Here is a 16,824-nt window from a genome sequence, read left to right on the forward strand (position 1 = left end):
CACTCTCCCTCCCTCCATGAGCGTGCAATAAACGAAATGTGCCTCAACAGTAAGCTAACTAACCATAATTAATCACTGCACACAGAAATGAAACTACAGAGCAACATAAAAGTGACAAACTAACCTTGTTTCCCTAGCCCTCCCTTTTTCCCCCGTCCTCTCCTCCCTTCCCCTCCCTAGTCCCTCCTCTCTCCCTACCTCCATACCTCTCCTCTCCCAGCATGAGCGTGCAATAAACGACATATTCCTCAACAGTAAGCTAACTAACCATAATTAATCACTGCACACAGAAATGAAAGTTCAGAGCAATATAAAAATGACAAAGTAAATTAACCTTCCCTCGCTCTCCCTTCTCCACCCCCCCCCACCCCCCGTTCCCTCCCTCCATGCCTCCTCCTTCCCATCATGAGCGTGCAATTTAATATGTGCCTCAACAGTAAGCTAACTAACCATAATTAATCACTGCACACAGAAATGAAAGTACAGAGCAATATAAAAATGACAAATTAACCCTCCCTAACCCTCCCTTCCCCCCTCCTCTCTTTCTCTCTTCCCCTCCCTAGTCCCTCCTCTCTCTCCCTCCCTCCATGCCACCCCCCAAGCATGAGAGTGTTGAGCAGTGCCTTTCTTCGAGTTGCTGGTGCTGTGTTGTGCAGGCCGCCTACCTCCACCTGCCACGCTGTGTTGTGCAGGCTGCCTACCTCCTCCACCTGCCACTCTGCCCTGCCTCCCTCCCTCCTGCACGCCTTCAGGCCAGCCCCAGTAATAAGGCTTTTTAGTGTGAGTGGTGGGCCGGTAGAAGGTAAAATTGCCAAGGCCGCTGCTGTGACACTCGCCGGGTTAGATAAGGCGAGGGAATTCAGTGAAAGGCGTGTGCAGTGTCATCCAGTGTTTGTCTTTTGCTGTGTTGCAGGGTGAGGGAGTAGTGCTGTGAAGGGTGGAAAGGGTGGTGGTGTTCCTGTGCTGTGCTGTGCTGTGCTGTGTTGTAGGGTGAGGGAGTGCTGGGAAGGGTGGTGGTGTTGCTGTGCTGTGCTGTGTTGTGGGGTGAGGGAGTGCTGTGAAGGGTGGAAAGGGTGGTGGTGTTGCTGTGCTGTGCAGTGTTGTCGGGTGAGGGAGTGCTGTGAAGGGTGGAAAGGGTGGTGGTGTTGCTGTGTTGTGGGGTGAGGGAGTGCTGTGAAAGGTGGAAAGGGTGGTGTTGTTGTTTTGCTGTGTTGTGCTGTGTTGTGGGGTGAGGGAGTGCTTGGGAAAGTATTAATAGTTCTGTGGAGCAAGGGTATTTTCCTCTTATATGGAGTGTTGGGAAGGGTGGGAATGGTGGTGTGATGTGGTTGGGGTGAGAAAAACTTGTGTGCAGTGGGATGTGTGTTGTGGTGGTGTGCTGTGGGGTGAGGGAGTGTTGGGAAGGGTGGGAATGGTGGTGTGATGTGGTTGGGGTGAAAAAAACTTGTGTGCAGTGGGATGTGTGCTGTGGGGTGAGGGAGTGTTGGGAATGGTGGTGTGATGTGGTTGGGGTGAGAAAAAACTTATGTGCTGTGGTGTGTTGTGCTGTGGGGTGAGGGAGGGTTGGGAAGGGTGAAAATGGTGTGTGGAGTGGCTGATTGTACCATGCTGTGTATATGAGAGGGGCTAACGTATCTGTTCATATATATTCACAAAATTTCATACATACCAAAATTCAAAATGTCCATCCATTTCACTCAGTATTATGAGATTTTGCAAAACGTCAAAGTATTTCCTCCTGATAGGTTAGTGATAGAATACTGTTTTAATGGTGATTGATTACTATCCCTTGTGGTGGATTAGATTTTATTTTTTATTTTTTTAACTGCACTAGGTTACTGCTATAGTGGTGATAATTAATATTAGATGCAGTGGGTTAGTTTTTAGTGGCAGTAAATTTGTGTAGAGTGATGATAGTTTACTATTTTGGCAGAGGTAGATACTATCAGGTACGTTAAGATGGGGTATTTTGTGGGCATCATTAATTATGAAGGCCTTTCGGCATACCACCTTGTTTCCTGGTAAGATATTCACTAACATGTTGCTTTGTTACCTGTGATTTCATAAAACTGGAGTGACATTTTGCTATATTACCCCACATTTTTTGAATGGCTGAAATTTCATGTTAGTATAACCCAGAATTTCATGTACAAGGCCCTAACTATGTTTTGGGGGACAAAGCCCTCTCAAGCCCCACCCCCTGGTTAAGAATATAAATAGATCACCAACAGTAGTGAGGCAGAGATGAGTTACGGAAGATTGGAAGCACGTAAAAGTATGAATAGGAAAAATTTGCAGAAGAAATATGAGCTAGGGTTTCCTTTTTTTTATGTATTTGCCATGTAGAAAGTGCCTGCAAAGGCAGGCATTGATACTGTTGTAAATGTTCTCTTTTGCACTGTTTTTTGTACCACAATTGATAAGGCAATGAAAAGTGAAAGGTAAAATGAAAACACTGATGTAAAATATCAAATATGGGTAAGGGTAAGTCTTGTGTTACTAAGACTCAACATAAACAAAGTCTCGGTACACTTTCAGATCACCAGCAGCATGCCGGCACCTCAGGGAATAAATGGGTTGTTTGACTTCCGCAAGATAACCCCAGAAGAGCTAGACAAGCAGACGGATGCCCTCATTGCCAAGCAGCGAGCGGCTTACAATAGCGTCGGGGCACTGCCGCTTGACCAGGTCAAGTACGACAATGTGATCAAAGTAAGAATGAAACATGAAACATTAGTTGTAGCACATTACCACTGTCATAATTATATTGTAATACCCACTCCATCTCTTCATCTACTACTAATCTTTACACCTTGTTTGTCTTTGAATCTGTATATTTAGTGTTCATGAGTGTGCCTTAAAATACATTTTGCTTGAGGAATGTTTTTGCGTCTTTCTTTTCCGAGCCACACTTGGAGAAAACTTTATTGGTAGCTAACACTGAAGTAGGATTGGGGATGGAGGGAAAGACATATTTCTTCCTGATATATAAAACACTTAAGTTAGAAAAGAAAACTTCAGAGAAAACAACCTGAATGACACAGTCCAGAGTGCATGGTGACCTTTCACGGTCTTTTTAAGGAGAGAGAGACAGAGCACTTATAGACATCTATATTCTCCATGACAGTTCACAGACCTTAACCACTGAATAATTATAATATGCTTGTTATTTAGAGGAAGTTACAGCATAAGATTATTGATGTGTATATTCTCTATAGCATCTTTGAGACAACTATTGATGCACGTGTTCATTAGAGGAAGTTGTTGATGTGTGTGTATATACTTAAAAGCAATTTGCACACCTGATGAAAGCAATTACTATTGGATTTAGTCTTTAGAGGAAGGCTTGGATCACTTATAGAAATGTGTGTATTTACTTTGTGGCAACATGCAGAGCTGATGACAATGTGACTGTTAATTGGTTTATTCTTTAAACATTTAGAGGAATGTGAAACATTTATTGACTTGTATGTTTTCTCGATAGCAACTTGCAGACCTAATGACAGAGCGATCCACACTTGGGTCGCCATTGGACTTTCCTCAACATGCAGCTGTCGACAAGGAAGTGCGGGAAGCATCCAGCAAAGCTGAACAGAAGCTGGAGGAGTTTGATGTAGAGATGAGGTGTGTGTGTGTGTGTGTGTGTGTGTTGCTGAAAGTAGTGAAAAGCAATCAGGAGTTTGATGTAGAATCTTTGAAGGAGTTGATCAGTACTAGTTGGATGTGGGAATATGGTGTGTATGTATGCAACTGTATCTTTGTATGTAGCCTATGTGTATGGAAAAGAAAAAAATTACAAACCCATATATATCTTGGTAACATAGCCACATTTTTATCTGCAGCAAGTTACAAAACTTTAACCAACACATTAACTGGTCCTTCTACCCTGCAGCATGAGGAAGGACATCTTTGACCGAGTGGTGGGATTCAGGGACAACGTGGGCACAGATGGCCTTGCCCCAGAGCAGAAGAGACTTGTGGCAAAGCTTATCCTTCATGGGAGACGAAATGGTATGTAGAGGCGTGTGGAAAGTCTCTGTTAATCACTTGGTTTATTACTCTGAAAACTGCCCAGATATGTGAAGTGGGAGCTCTTTGTCATAAAGTTCATATTCTCAGATGCTTCTTGCACTCACAACAACTATTTCCAAAGGCCCAAAAGAATGTTTGTCAGGTTCACGTAATTCTTTTTAACTTTCTTGGTACAGAAGTCTCGTAAAACCACCCATATAAATTCCCCGAAACTTCTACAAAAGTTTTACTAAATTTGCGTATTTAGATGCTGCAGTGTTTGAGAAAATGCCCCCTAGTCACCCAGTGTTTTACTCTTTAACCTGCCTGGACATGTGAAGGTTCAGTCAGTCACTTAGTGCTGGCTCCACCCAATGAACAACATAAGGAGTAACAAAGGGGTCCTAAACCATAATGAAAAATAAAGATGAGTCAAAAGAAAAAATGCTCATGAGGGAGGTCTGGCTCTGAACCAAACCCTGCTTAGGGCATGCAAAAGTCCATGGCTCTTCTATTCTTTTGAACCTTTCAAAAGGTAACTTTAGACCTATCTTTTTCTTTTGTGGGAAAAACTGTACTGTTGAGAGGGTGGTTGTGATGGATAATCACAAAGTATAGTTTGTCACTCATTGACCATTAATATTTGATGTACATAAATTATAGCACATACATTAAAGTGAGTGTTGTTTTGTCAAGCACTAATAAATTCTTCAGAGGAATTTTTGCTCTGGAGAATTTAATAACATTATCATTATTACCATTGGCTATTCATGATATTCCCGTAAGATTTGATCACCAGTTCACCCACCAGTGACCGTCTCCAGTTAATATTCAAATCAGGAGGAAAAAAGCTTCTGTAGAGAATTGACCTGAGGGGTGAAAAAAACATTGATAAAAACTTTTTTACTTGGCACCTGTTCATCTTCATACCTCAGTTCAGTTCTTTAAGGTAATGAGTGTGAACAGACAAGCAAACATTGCCAAGTCTCCAGCTATGTAGGTGGTGCCAATCATCCAGTTGGCTTTCCTAAAAGTTCCCCATTAATTACTGAGCTTGTTCATGTTGAGCACACCAATAGAGAATGTGACTCAAAGGTATTTTACTTAAGATTCAGATGAACTTACTCTATGTAATTTTTTTCAGGTCTACACTTGTCTGAAGAGATCCAGAAGGAAGTGAAGAAGATCAAGAAGCGCATGTCTGAGTTGAGCATAAAATTCCAAAGAAATCTAAATGAAGACAACACTAAATTGTTCTTCACGCGAGAAGAGTTAGCCGGCATGCCTGAGGACTTCATTGATGATTTGACACAGGTAACCTTTCTTCTCTGTCTTTTCTGTCAAAGTACATGTAAGTTTCAGCAAAAATACTTACAATGTGGACTTGTAGTAAATGAGATCTGTTATGATGCACTGAGTATGATCACCAGGAAAGTATTAGGAAGTGTTTTGATTAATCTTGATAATAAAAAGTAGCAAGAAAAGTGTTTGCCTTAGTTGAGTGTACTGCTTTTGTAGTTATGGAAATAGGATTGCCAACTAATAAGTCAAAAAACTCATGTTACTTAATGAAGCTGTTTTTCTACCTTTATAATCATGAAAAAATAAGGTGTAAATAGGACAATCTTTTATTATTATTGTTATTTGTTACATCAAAGGAGGCATATGTAAGGCAGAGGTAGTGGTGGGTGAGGGCTAAGGGGTAATTAAGTATTATACAGATCAGTACAGACAAACTTTCTTGCAGGGGGAGGACGGCAAGCTGGAGGTGACCATGAAGTACCCACACCTGTTCCCCATCACCAAGAAGTGTCATGTCCCTAACACCCGCCGCCTCATGGTCACCGCCAGCCAGTCAAAGTCAGTGGTACAGGTGTAATGCCAGTATTGAGTGTATATGAGGACAGAGTACCTTTTTTTTTATGTTCTGTCAGAGTATAGATAAAATTGATTGCAGATGTTAGGACAGACTACTATTTCCTCTTTCTGTTAGTTAAAACAAAACTAAGTGTAGATGATGAGACAGACTACCTAATGAAGCTCTTTCTCTTTTTGCAATCTTGATAAAATGAAGTGTAGATGGAAGGACTGAATCATCTAAAGTAGTTTTCTTTCCTTTAGAATTGAGACAAAATTAAATGTAAATATTTGAACAGATTTATCAAAAAAGAAAAAAAAAATTCTTTGAAATTATGGCAGAATCAAGTGTATATTTTAGGACAGGAGAGGATTGGAAGGAGAGTGTATCAGGGGCAGACCACCAGTGAAATGGATCAGTAGATTGGAAAAGTTTTGGAGAGGGAGAGAGAGACTTGGTCCCCAGCCTAATGCTGAATGTTCTTGTTCTGCAGGTGCATGGAGGAGAACACACCCATCTTAGAGGAACTCATATCCCTGCGGCAGAAGCAGGCAGAGTTACTGGGCTACAAGAACCATGCCCACTACGTCCTGGAGGAGCGCATGGCCAAGAACCCTGAGAATGTTGCCGAGTTCCTCACCAACCTCTCTGACAAACTTCAGCCTCTGTGGAAGGATGAGCAAGTGGTCATGCAGAAATTTAAGAAAGAAGAGGTATAAACTATATGCTCCCAAACACCATGAGAATTTAGTGAATGCAAAACCTATAGGCTTCACTTTTTAATTTTGCTTTTCTTGTGTATCTTTTTCTTATGCAGTTCCTTTCATTTTGGTCTGCAGCATATATTATTTGAGACTTGTTAATGATAATAGGTTCTCTGCACCAATCTTCATTTTTTATAATTTCTTATTGTTATTCATCTACTAATGTTTATGTTGCTGCCATGCCAAATTGTTCCCAAATGTCTCATCTGTTACTGTTCTTTTTTGGAGTTGGTTGGAGTAATCATTTTCCCATCCCCCCCACTTCCTTTTTTTTTAACTGATTCTCGTATTGCCTTCATGCTAAATGTTATCCTAAATGTCTTTCTTTTCAATTACTTTTTTTCTCACTTTCCTTTTGAACCAGTATTCTATCAGTTGAACCAATATTTTCTTTATATCCTCAGTGTGAGAAGTACAGTTATGAGTACAATGGTCAGTTGGACTTCTGGGACCTTCGATACTACATGAATCAGGTGGAAGAGAAGATGTATGCAGTAGATCAAAATGAGGCAAGTCATTACAGCTTTAACATTAACCAGAGATTGTAATGTCAGACACTACTTTGCAGGACATGGTATATTGGTCTAGAAAATATGTAGAATGGTGCACCTCAGTACTTGGCTGTGTCTGACTAGAGACAATGAAGGCAAAGCTATTAAAGCATTGAGAAAGGTAGATAACTGGAAACAAGGAAGATATGACAACTTAATGAATGGCTGCCAATGGTGCAATGTATTTAGTATGTAAGTGAAAAGACTGAGCCAGGAGGTGAACAAAGGGTGTCAGACAGTATGATGAAGTATAGGCAGACAAAAGTAGAGATTTGTATTGGCCAACCAGTTTGAAAGTGGGAGAATACACTGTAATAGATGAAACCATTCCTATCTTTGAATATGTATATATATATATATATATATATATATATATATATATATATATATATATATATATATATATATATATATATATATATATATATATATATATATATATATATATATATATATATATATATTTTTGTTTCCCCTACAGGTGAGACAGTATTTTCCCTTGGAGAAAGTGACATCGGGACTGTTTGACATCTACCAAACACTGCTGGGGCTACAGTTCACCCTGGTAGCAGATGCAGACACCTGGCATGATGATGTCAAGCTGGTGAGTCTTGTGTGTGTGACTGAAGCCTTGTCTCGTGCATTATCACATGTCCTTTATGTCCTCTGTGGGAAACAGTCACATGGTGGTGATTATTATGATTACAATGATAAGGTGTATTACAAGTCCACATTAGTGTCTTCTGTGGCTGAACAATATTCTTATTAAGAAATGATTGGCCAGAGTGTCCTTTAATGTTGCAAAACTGAATGTGATGATTTTTTTTATTTTTTTATTTATTTATTTATTTATTTTTTTTTTACATCACCGCCTGTAGCGCTGGTAGGATTTCTTCAGGGGCCTGGTGGTTGGCCCAAGCCCATCATGGCGCAGGCAATTTTTATAGTGGCACCAGTTATGCTTAGCTCATACTGCCCCCCGGAACTCATTCTTGATTCACTTGGATGGTTTCTTCCAGAGTCTGGGTTGATGGGTGGTATTAGGCCACTCAGTGGTGACTGAAAAATCCCAGGTAGTAGCATGGGGATTCGAACCGACGTTGTCCATGGCGCAGTGAATGCGGGGCTCGCACGCTAACCACTCAGCCACCGCCTACCCTATTACTAGTCCACACTATTTACTGTCTGTCTCTGAACATTTATTTCCAGTCAGTCTCTCAACAGCTAACCCTTGTCCTTGCAGTACCGAGTGACTGATACAAAGTCAGAGGAGAACTTGGGCTACTTCTTCCTGGATCTTTACCCTCGTGATGGCAAATTTGGACACGCTGCCATCTTCCCTCTCCAACCATCCTGCGTTGCCGCTGATGGCTCCCGACAGGTGGGTGGGTAGTAGGGTCACGAGTGTCATACTTATATTATAGTACTTGGCATATTGAAATTATAGTGCTCAGCTTATTAAAATTATGGTACTCAGCATATTGAAATTATAGAACTCAGCATATTGATATTATAGTACTAAGCATGTTGAAATTATAGTACTTAGGTTATTAAAATTATGGTACTCAGCATATTGAAATTATAGAACTCCGCATATTGTTATTATAGTACTAAGCATATTGAAATTATAGTACTCAGGTTATTGAAATTATAGTACTTAGCATATTGAAATTATAGTACTAAGCATATTGAAATTATAGTACTAAGCATATTGAAATTATAGTACTCAGGTTATTGAAATTATAGTACTAAGCATATTGAAATGATAGTACTCAGGTTATTGAAATTATAATACTCAGTATATTGAAATTAAAGTACTCAACATATTGAAATTATAGTACTCAGGTTATTGAAGTTATAGCACTAAGCATATTGATATTATAGTACTAAGCATATTGAACTTTTAGCTTCTAACCACAATTGGATCGGATACATACAAATGAGTACTTTATGACTTATTGTTAGATACTTGATTATTGATACACATGCAGAGAAGGTAAATCATCATTACTAAAGCTGTTTTGGTTAACAGACTGCAATAATTGTGACACATCAGATGGGTGCTTGAGTGCAGTTATTAATTCTTATTTTTTAAGGTTCATCATTAGATATGTGGACAGGTACTTGCATGCATTTATTAGTGGTTTATTTTTATTACTCCTAATTTTTTTTCATTTTTGAAAGGGTGGATTCTACACTTATCTTTAAGGCTTTGCCTGTCTTGGTCAGGAGTACTGAGTTACCAATGATTGGGTCATTTGCCAATTATGTAATTAAGTTGAGGCCAGCACCAGTCATTGAAGTAAATTCTGAGCAGGACATGTCCAAGAACAGAGTCCTGAGGGACATCATTAGTGCAGCAGCTTTATTGATGACAACCCATTTTGTCTGTTATCATCTCTGTGATGAAGTGGTTAGAACACCTAGCTATGAATCTCTGGGCCTGGGTTTGAATCCCAGCCTGGGCAGGCAGCATCCAGCCCACCCAGCTGTTCATCCTCCCTTATGAGCTGGCTGATAAATGGGTACCTTGGGAAATGTGGGGAAGGGAAACTGTGATAACCAGAATGTTACAGTGGTCCTGTATCTCAGAGCAATGGGTTTCTGCCCACAACAAGCTCAAGGGCCATTGGGACAAAGATGACCACTGTGGCCACATGCAGCTATAGCTTAAGTCCAACCCTTACCTTCTATTATTATCTCTTGCTTAACCAGTTTGCAATCCATTGGTGTACTTGGTTAGGCCTCAATACATAGTTTTTATTTCATAACTATCCCTCAATATCATTGTGATGCTACATGGTCATGTCTTTGCAGGTTGCTGTGTGTGCAATGATGTGCAACTTCACAAAGCCCACCAAGGATAAGCCTGCACTGTTAGATCATTCAGAGGTTTGTCTTACAAAAAAATGTGTCCTCTAGGACAACAAGGCCACAAGCACCAGTACCACTAAAATAGAGGTTGTGCCAGCAACAGGTTCCATCAAGTGTGACTTGAGGCATTATAATTATCTAATAGGATCAAAAACTCCATTACAGAATTGTAACTTTTAGAGCAAAATAATATTAGTATTATTACAGCACTTACAGCCTTGTGATTTTTAAGCACTCATCACTCATATATCATACATTCAAGAAACATTTTAAGCAGTTATGGTGCTTGCATGGATTTAAGGAAACCAGAGCAGACAGGAGAGTTTGTAGTATGTATGTTTTTAGAATGCAGAAGTGAGTTTGTGAGGTTGATGCATGAATGAAAATACATTAGGGCATGGAGTGGCTAAGATACTATTTTAGATCATGGTTCTTGATGCTGGCACTGGTAGACTAACACAGGTCACCACTTATTGGGTAGAAAGCTAAATCAATACCAAATGGCAGGAGGCACATAGCTCTTAGCTCTTTAGAAGCTTGTGTATCGGTCAGGAGAGTAATGCTCGATATGAATTTGGGCTGTAGAGAGAAAAGCTTGAACAACATTGGTTTAGATGGATTGATCGGGTTGAAGAATATATGAATCATGTTTGAGGAGAGATGCAAGTTTTGCAGTGCTAGTACTCTAGGAGTGTTTGAAAAGGGAACAAGCTGTCATAGCCATAGGTAGATATGCATTCAGCATATCTTTCAGGCTCATATCTTGACTAATATTTTCATAATTTTCAGGTTGAGTCCTATTTCCATGAGTTTGGCCACGTGATGCATCACATCTGCTCTCGTGCAACTTTTGCCATGTTTGCTGGAACACACGTCGAGAGAGACTTCCTGGAGGCCCCCTCACAGATGCTGGAGAACTGGGTGTGGGAAAAGGAGCCTCTAACTCTGATGTCAGGACACTATGAGGTAGGACTCGTGTGTGATTCCGTGACCTAACTTGACCAAATTATTGTTAACATCTTAATGCTGACTTACAACAGCATCATGTTGCTTGACTGGCTTATGAATGACTAGTCCATCTTGTCAACTAGCTCTTTAAGCCAGTTCATGTAGGTTAAAGAAGTTTTAAACAAATATATATATATATATATATATATATATATATATATATATATATATATATATATATATATATATATATATATATATATATATATATATATATATATATATATATATATATATAGTTGTTTTTGCTTTACAATAGAGGAAATCATTAAGCTTCCTTCTTAGCTTATTTGCCCCCAATCTCTTTAGGTACAGATGGAAACAAAACATCATTCTATTTCACTCAAACTCTCATTAATTTAGGAAAAGTGAGATAATCTTGAAAATGAGGTGAATTTAGCTTCTTGAATGTGACATGTGAATAACATTTGCCTTTCTTACATCATTTAGCAGGGAATGGAGCATATAGAAGTTGGGGTATGGAACTGGGGTCTTTCAAAGCTACTTCCAGGTTGCAAGCATCACTATCTATCAGTCCTTGTGTCTTGAGCAAGGAAAGCCTCTGAGGGGCAGAGTGGAATAATATTTCATTTAAATATTCATGTTACCGCCTTGAAAAATATAACAAGAAAACTTTGCTTTCCTTGTTTTTTCCAGGAAAAGTAATTTGTTCGAAGCAGAACTGATAACAGCACCACCCATTACCTAGAAGCAGCTCTGAATCTCTTCTTGTTAAGGCATGATAGATAGTGATCACCAACTCTTACATTCATCTGTAGAATGTCTCTGTTCTCTCTACCATTAACACAGTACACACACATTACGGCCACATATGCCCAGCTCTCCGCTTACCTGCTGGTCTGGCTTTTCAACTTATCTTAAGGTTACCTATTTTCTTAGCCTACTTGTTCTGGGTTCATGCTTGTCATTAGTTCAGGAAGGTCAGGCTAGTGAAGGGTTATCTACAGCTCAGGAGTTTAAGCACAAAGACAGTTGTGTGTAAGCATGGGAGCCTGGAGAGTGAGGTGTGGGAAACAGCAGTAAAGGGTTGACAGGTAGGTAATAGGTGCTTTGCTTTAGGGAGAGTATTGAAAGGAAGTGTGGTAAAGAAGGGTAAAGGGAACAGCATCCTTCCAACTCCATCACATGCATCGAGACATGGAACATAACTCAGCAGTCACATTTACGGGCTATGAAAATGAGCTATCATACTAATGAAGATGGTGACAGTGTCCACCAAAACTGTCTTATAAAATATACATCTGCCTGGCAATGTGGATTTTATATACACTTTTATGTTTAAACCTTTCCAAAATTCTCATGCACATTTTCATTATCTTCTCTATCCCTCCTTTAGAGCACTACATGCAGCTCTTATTTAGTCAGTTTTCATTATGTGTATCCCTTATTGCTGTGTTACATTTCATGTCCACATCTCCCAGCTCCTACTTTATTCTGATCCCCAGAAGCAACCAACTAATGAGGCCTAAATTTCAGACTGGTTCAACACTCCCAGATGAAATTGTTGACAAGTTGGCAAAATCCCGAAAAGCAAATGCAGGTGGATTCAACCTGAGGCAAATAATTCTTGGGACTTTTGACCAAACCATCCACACAAGAGGAGAAGCTGACACCAAGGCTCTCTTCACCCAAACCTACAAGGACATCATGGACATTGAGCCCATCCCCAACACAAACATGCCCGCTACCTTTGGACATCTGGCTGGGGGATACGATGCTCAGTATTATGGCTATTTGGTGAGTGATAGTCATGAATTTGTGCTGATCCCATATCTGCCAAAAATTATTGGTAATGTCTCTCCAGTTGATTTCAAGAAGAATAAGGCCTTCCACTCACTTAATTCCTCCTTTCAATTATTATTTGGATGAGGGAACAGTTTTTTGTAAAATGCCCCTCATATTTGCACTTAAGTGTAAACTGTAATTTTAAACAAAAGCTTTTGCAATGAAAATTTTGTTGATAAAAAAAAAAAAAATATATATATATATATATATATATATATATATATATATATATATATATATATATATATATATATATATATATATATATATATATTGCAAAGATCTAATGCGACTTATATAGTTTACATATAAATGCAAATGACTTGTTTTTAGATGTTTAGTTAGCATGGATAAAAAAATAGAAAACTGCGCAAAATTACTTCACACTATACAGAAAAAAAACAGGTCCAGTTACTTGATGCCTTTAATTTACTGTCTCGCTACTTAAAGTTTGGTCTCAGCACCAACACTACTCAATCTTTATTTCAAATTGTGCTGTAATGATAAATTGTGATTTCAGTTGTACAAGGGAGAGTGAACTTTTAAGACATTCATATGGCATTCAGTACTCTGACAGGTCTGGGAGGGGGTGTAGGAGAGAACCCATGCTCCATTAATCTCACCCCTCCCCTTTTCTTGGAGACTGCCAGCGTGTGGATGCCTGGAACATCCTGAGCCTCACGGAGGATCAGCGACTACCCTATCTGTCAGCTGAGTGGACTTAGTGGGGCTTTATGAGATGAGGAGATCTAGCTGACTGCAGTCATCTGTTGATGAGTGTATGATGCTGGTGAGATTGAAGCACACCTTGGGCTTCATGTCTCTTATTGCAGTGTATGCCCTTACTGAGATGTATGAACTTAAGGAGAAAGAGATGTTCTATGCCAAGCTCAACTCTATAGTCAACCAGAGCCACCCCATGTGACACACTCATTGTCTTGGGTGGCTTTAATGCAGTTACTGGCACATGGAAAGTTGGCTACCAGTTATGTGTTGGTCTCCATAAATTTCTTTCCTTCTGAGCTTTGCAAAGTCCGTAAGGCTGGTTCCTGATTCCAGAGATGCGAGCCTCGCTGCTGGACTTGTATACCAATACTGGCGATGTGGCAAAGGAGATCTTATACCAATACTGGCAATGTGGCAAAGGAGATCTTATACCAATACTGGCAATGTGGCAAAGGAGATCTTATACCAATACTGGCAATGTGGCAAAAGAGATCTTATACCAATACTGGCAATGTGGCAAAGGAGATCTTATACCAATACTGGCAATGTGGCAAAGGAGATCTTATACCAATACTGGCAATGTGGTAAAGGAGATCTTATACCAATACTGGCAATGTGGTAAAGGAGATCTTATACCAATACTGGCAATGTGGTAAAGGAGATTTTATACCAATACTGGCAATGTGGTAAAGATCTTATACCAATACTGGCGATGTGGCAAAAGAGATCTTATACCAATACTGGCGATGTGGCAAAGGAGATCTTATACCAATACTGGCGATGTGGCAAAGGAGATCTTATACCAATACTGGTGATGTGGCAAAGGAGATCTTATACCAATACTGGCAATGTGGCAAAAGAGATCTTATACCAATACTGGCGATGTGGCAAAGGAGATCTTATACCAATACTGGCGATGTGGCAAAGGAGATCTTATACCAATACTGGCGATGTGGCAAAGGAGATCGATGACATTCTTGTTGATACTCCTCAAGAGAATCATCCAGAACTGTAGGGTTTTCCGAAGTGCTGAATTCTTTGCAACCAACCACAGACTTGCTGCAAAACTAAGGATGCACATCAGGTCCAAGAAAATCTTGAGATGACACTCTCCAGGGTTCCATCTTGATAAAGTAAGGAACCAGGTGTGTGCTCAGGCATACAGGTCTCCCATGATTTATGATTGTCTCACTTTCCTGGACTCAATTGTAAATCAAAATCTTGCAAATCAAGTCCTATATATATTGGGTTCAATGGAGATGTGTTCTTGAGTCTGCCTAAACTCAGAAAACACTGACATACCATGACAAAGTGATTCAGAATTACTTAAAATTATGTAAAAATGACTGAAAATTACTTAAAATGCTTTGTTTACATATCTTTTTTGGTCTTGGTCTTGTCACTCGTGCTTCAGTACCTATCCCGAGATGTTTGGTGACATTCTGTGGGTCTGTGGGATTCCTGAAAGAATTACTGACCTGAGGACTGACCTTTACTCTGGGAATGAGAGTGCTGTGAAGTGTGTAGAAGGTTTTTCCAGCTTTTTCCGTGTACATTCAGGAGTAAGGCAGGGGTGCATCCTTGCTCCATCACTTTTCAAACCTTGCATGGACTGAGTATTAAGCAAAGTTGTTGCAGAGCATCAGTTGGAAACATCAAGGTCACTGACCTTGATTTTGCTGATGATGCTGTATTTCTTACAAAATCGCTAAAGGTCCCAGTCAGCTCATGAAGCTCAATAAAAGCTTCATGAGGAGGCTAAGCCTCCTGGGCCATAACCAAGGTCCAATCATTTGGAGGTTTACTGGATGACACAGTTTAGCCTGTTCATGCATGTGGTGAGGACACCTAGGTCATGAAAAGTTCCACATACCTTGGTAGCATAATGCATAACATTGATAGGTTATACTAGGTAGTCACTTGACAAATTGGCCTGGCCTATGGTGTTATGAACTCACTCAATGTGAGTATATGGCATTGTCAATATTTATGCAGAAGGATGAAGATTTGAATCTTTAAATCACTTGTGTTGCCTCTCTTACTGAATGGCTGTGAGACATGGACTCTGAATTAGTGACTTGAAAAGGTGTGTCGATGCCTTTGGTACCAAGTGCCTTTACAGGATCATGGGGTATCGCTGGAATTGCCATGTCAAACCAGCAACTACTTCCGTGAAACTGAGGCCTGTTACCAGCTTAGTCCATGGATGCCAACTTCAGCTGTATGGGCATGTGGCATGCTTCCCAGATGTCAATTTCACTCATAGGATTGTTTCTGTGCAAGGCAACCCTGAATGGAGGAGACTAAGGGGTCACCCACATAATTCATGGTTGGGGCAAGTTGATCGATCCTGCCAGGAGGGGCTTGGAATGGAAAGGGTAGAGGCGTGGAGACTTGCTAGGGGGCGAATGTTTGGGGTGTAGGCAGGGAGTGAGTCAAACTGCACTCCCTGCTGTATGCTCCCTATTAGTTAGTTAGTTGTGCATATCAGGTTTCCAAATCTAACTGAATCTATTTGTTATCTTTACAGTGGAGTGAGGTGTTCTCCATGGACATGTATGACAGCTGCTTCAAGAAGCAAGGCATCCTGAACCCGACCATTGGTGCCAAGTATCGCCAGTGCATTCTGCAGCCAGGAGGCTCAAAGGATGCTGATGAGCTTCTACGGGACTTCTTGGGCCGTGACCCAACCCCCGATGCCTTCTTGCAAAGCAAGGGTCTACAGGCATGAGAACTCTAGTCTCCTTTGTGAACCAAACTAAACTTTGTATGAGCCAATATTTGTAGAAAAGATTTGTTTTGGGCAACATAATTTCTATGATAAATTATGTTATGTAATTGTTTCTTTTTTTACCCCCTTCAAGTCCTGCATTAATATTTCCATTAAGTTGTGTACCATGGAGGAATACTATGCTGTTTATTTCTAGCTTGCTATTGGAGATTGAACTGTTTTTGTTTGCAAGCTTGTCAGTATTGGATAGCTGATTGAGGCAGCCAGTCTTCTACTGTTTACCGTTTACCGTTGATGAAGTTTCAGGCCCTGCTCCGCCGCTGATGCAGCGCTCTACGAGGGCCGTCAACAATTTCAACGTTAGCTTTCTTAATTTCTTTTACGAATAATATCACATATAACAATTAGTTCAGTGTTCATGTCTGCTATTTTCATTATAGTATCACAATTAGATATTCAACAATTATTTCCAGCACACAGAACATTCATCACACA

General features: G+C 40.1%; 1 protein-coding gene across 4 annotated transcripts; it reads left to right on the forward strand.

Annotated features, from left to right (window-relative positions):
* Nucleotides 1-572: 572 nt before the first annotated feature.
* Nucleotides 573-16,436, forward strand: LOC127005818 (thimet oligopeptidase-like). 4 transcript variants are annotated; one of them, XM_050874956.1, is made up of 14 exons: nucleotides 573-849; nucleotides 2,539-2,712; nucleotides 3,485-3,624; nucleotides 3,893-4,011; nucleotides 5,156-5,325; nucleotides 5,759-5,871; nucleotides 6,363-6,582; nucleotides 7,038-7,142; nucleotides 7,666-7,788; nucleotides 8,428-8,565; nucleotides 10,002-10,076; nucleotides 10,848-11,024; nucleotides 12,564-12,824; nucleotides 16,129-16,436. In XM_050874956.1, exons 1-14 carry the CDS (start codon nucleotides 604-606, stop codon nucleotides 16,327-16,329), a joined length of 2,262 nt encoding a protein of 753 aa, XP_050730913.1. In that variant the 5' UTR covers nucleotides 573-603; the 3' UTR covers nucleotides 16,330-16,436. The 4 variants fall into 4 exon arrangements, with proteins under 4 accessions (XP_050730913.1, XP_050730914.1, XP_050730916.1 ...); XM_050874957.1 differs by having other exon boundaries at nucleotides 575-780; XM_050874959.1 differs by having other exon boundaries at nucleotides 665-802.
* Nucleotides 16,437-16,824: the final 388 nt, after the last annotated feature.

The sequence above is a fragment of the Eriocheir sinensis genome, chromosome 31, assembly GCF_024679095.1.
Source record: "Eriocheir sinensis breed Jianghai 21 chromosome 31, ASM2467909v1, whole genome shotgun sequence".
In the NCBI taxonomy this organism is placed as follows: domain Eukaryota; kingdom Metazoa; phylum Arthropoda; class Malacostraca; order Decapoda; family Varunidae; genus Eriocheir; species Eriocheir sinensis.

What these genes read in the sequence shown, in the direction of transcription:
- LOC127005818 (XM_050874956.1), top strand. Translation starts at nt 604, where the DNA reads ATGAGAGTGTTGAGCAGTGCCTTTCTTCGAGTTGCTGGTGCTGTGTTG. An exon ending in GAGTTTGATGTAGAGATGAG is followed by an intron (nt 3,625 to 3,892) that starts GTGTGTGTGTGT and finishes TCTACCCTGCAG; the next exon opens with CATGAGGAAGGACATCTTTG. An exon ending in TCATTGATGATTTGACACAG is followed by an intron (nt 5,326 to 5,758) that starts GTAACCTTTCTT and finishes ACTTTCTTGCAG; the next exon opens with GGGGAGGACGGCAAGCTGGA.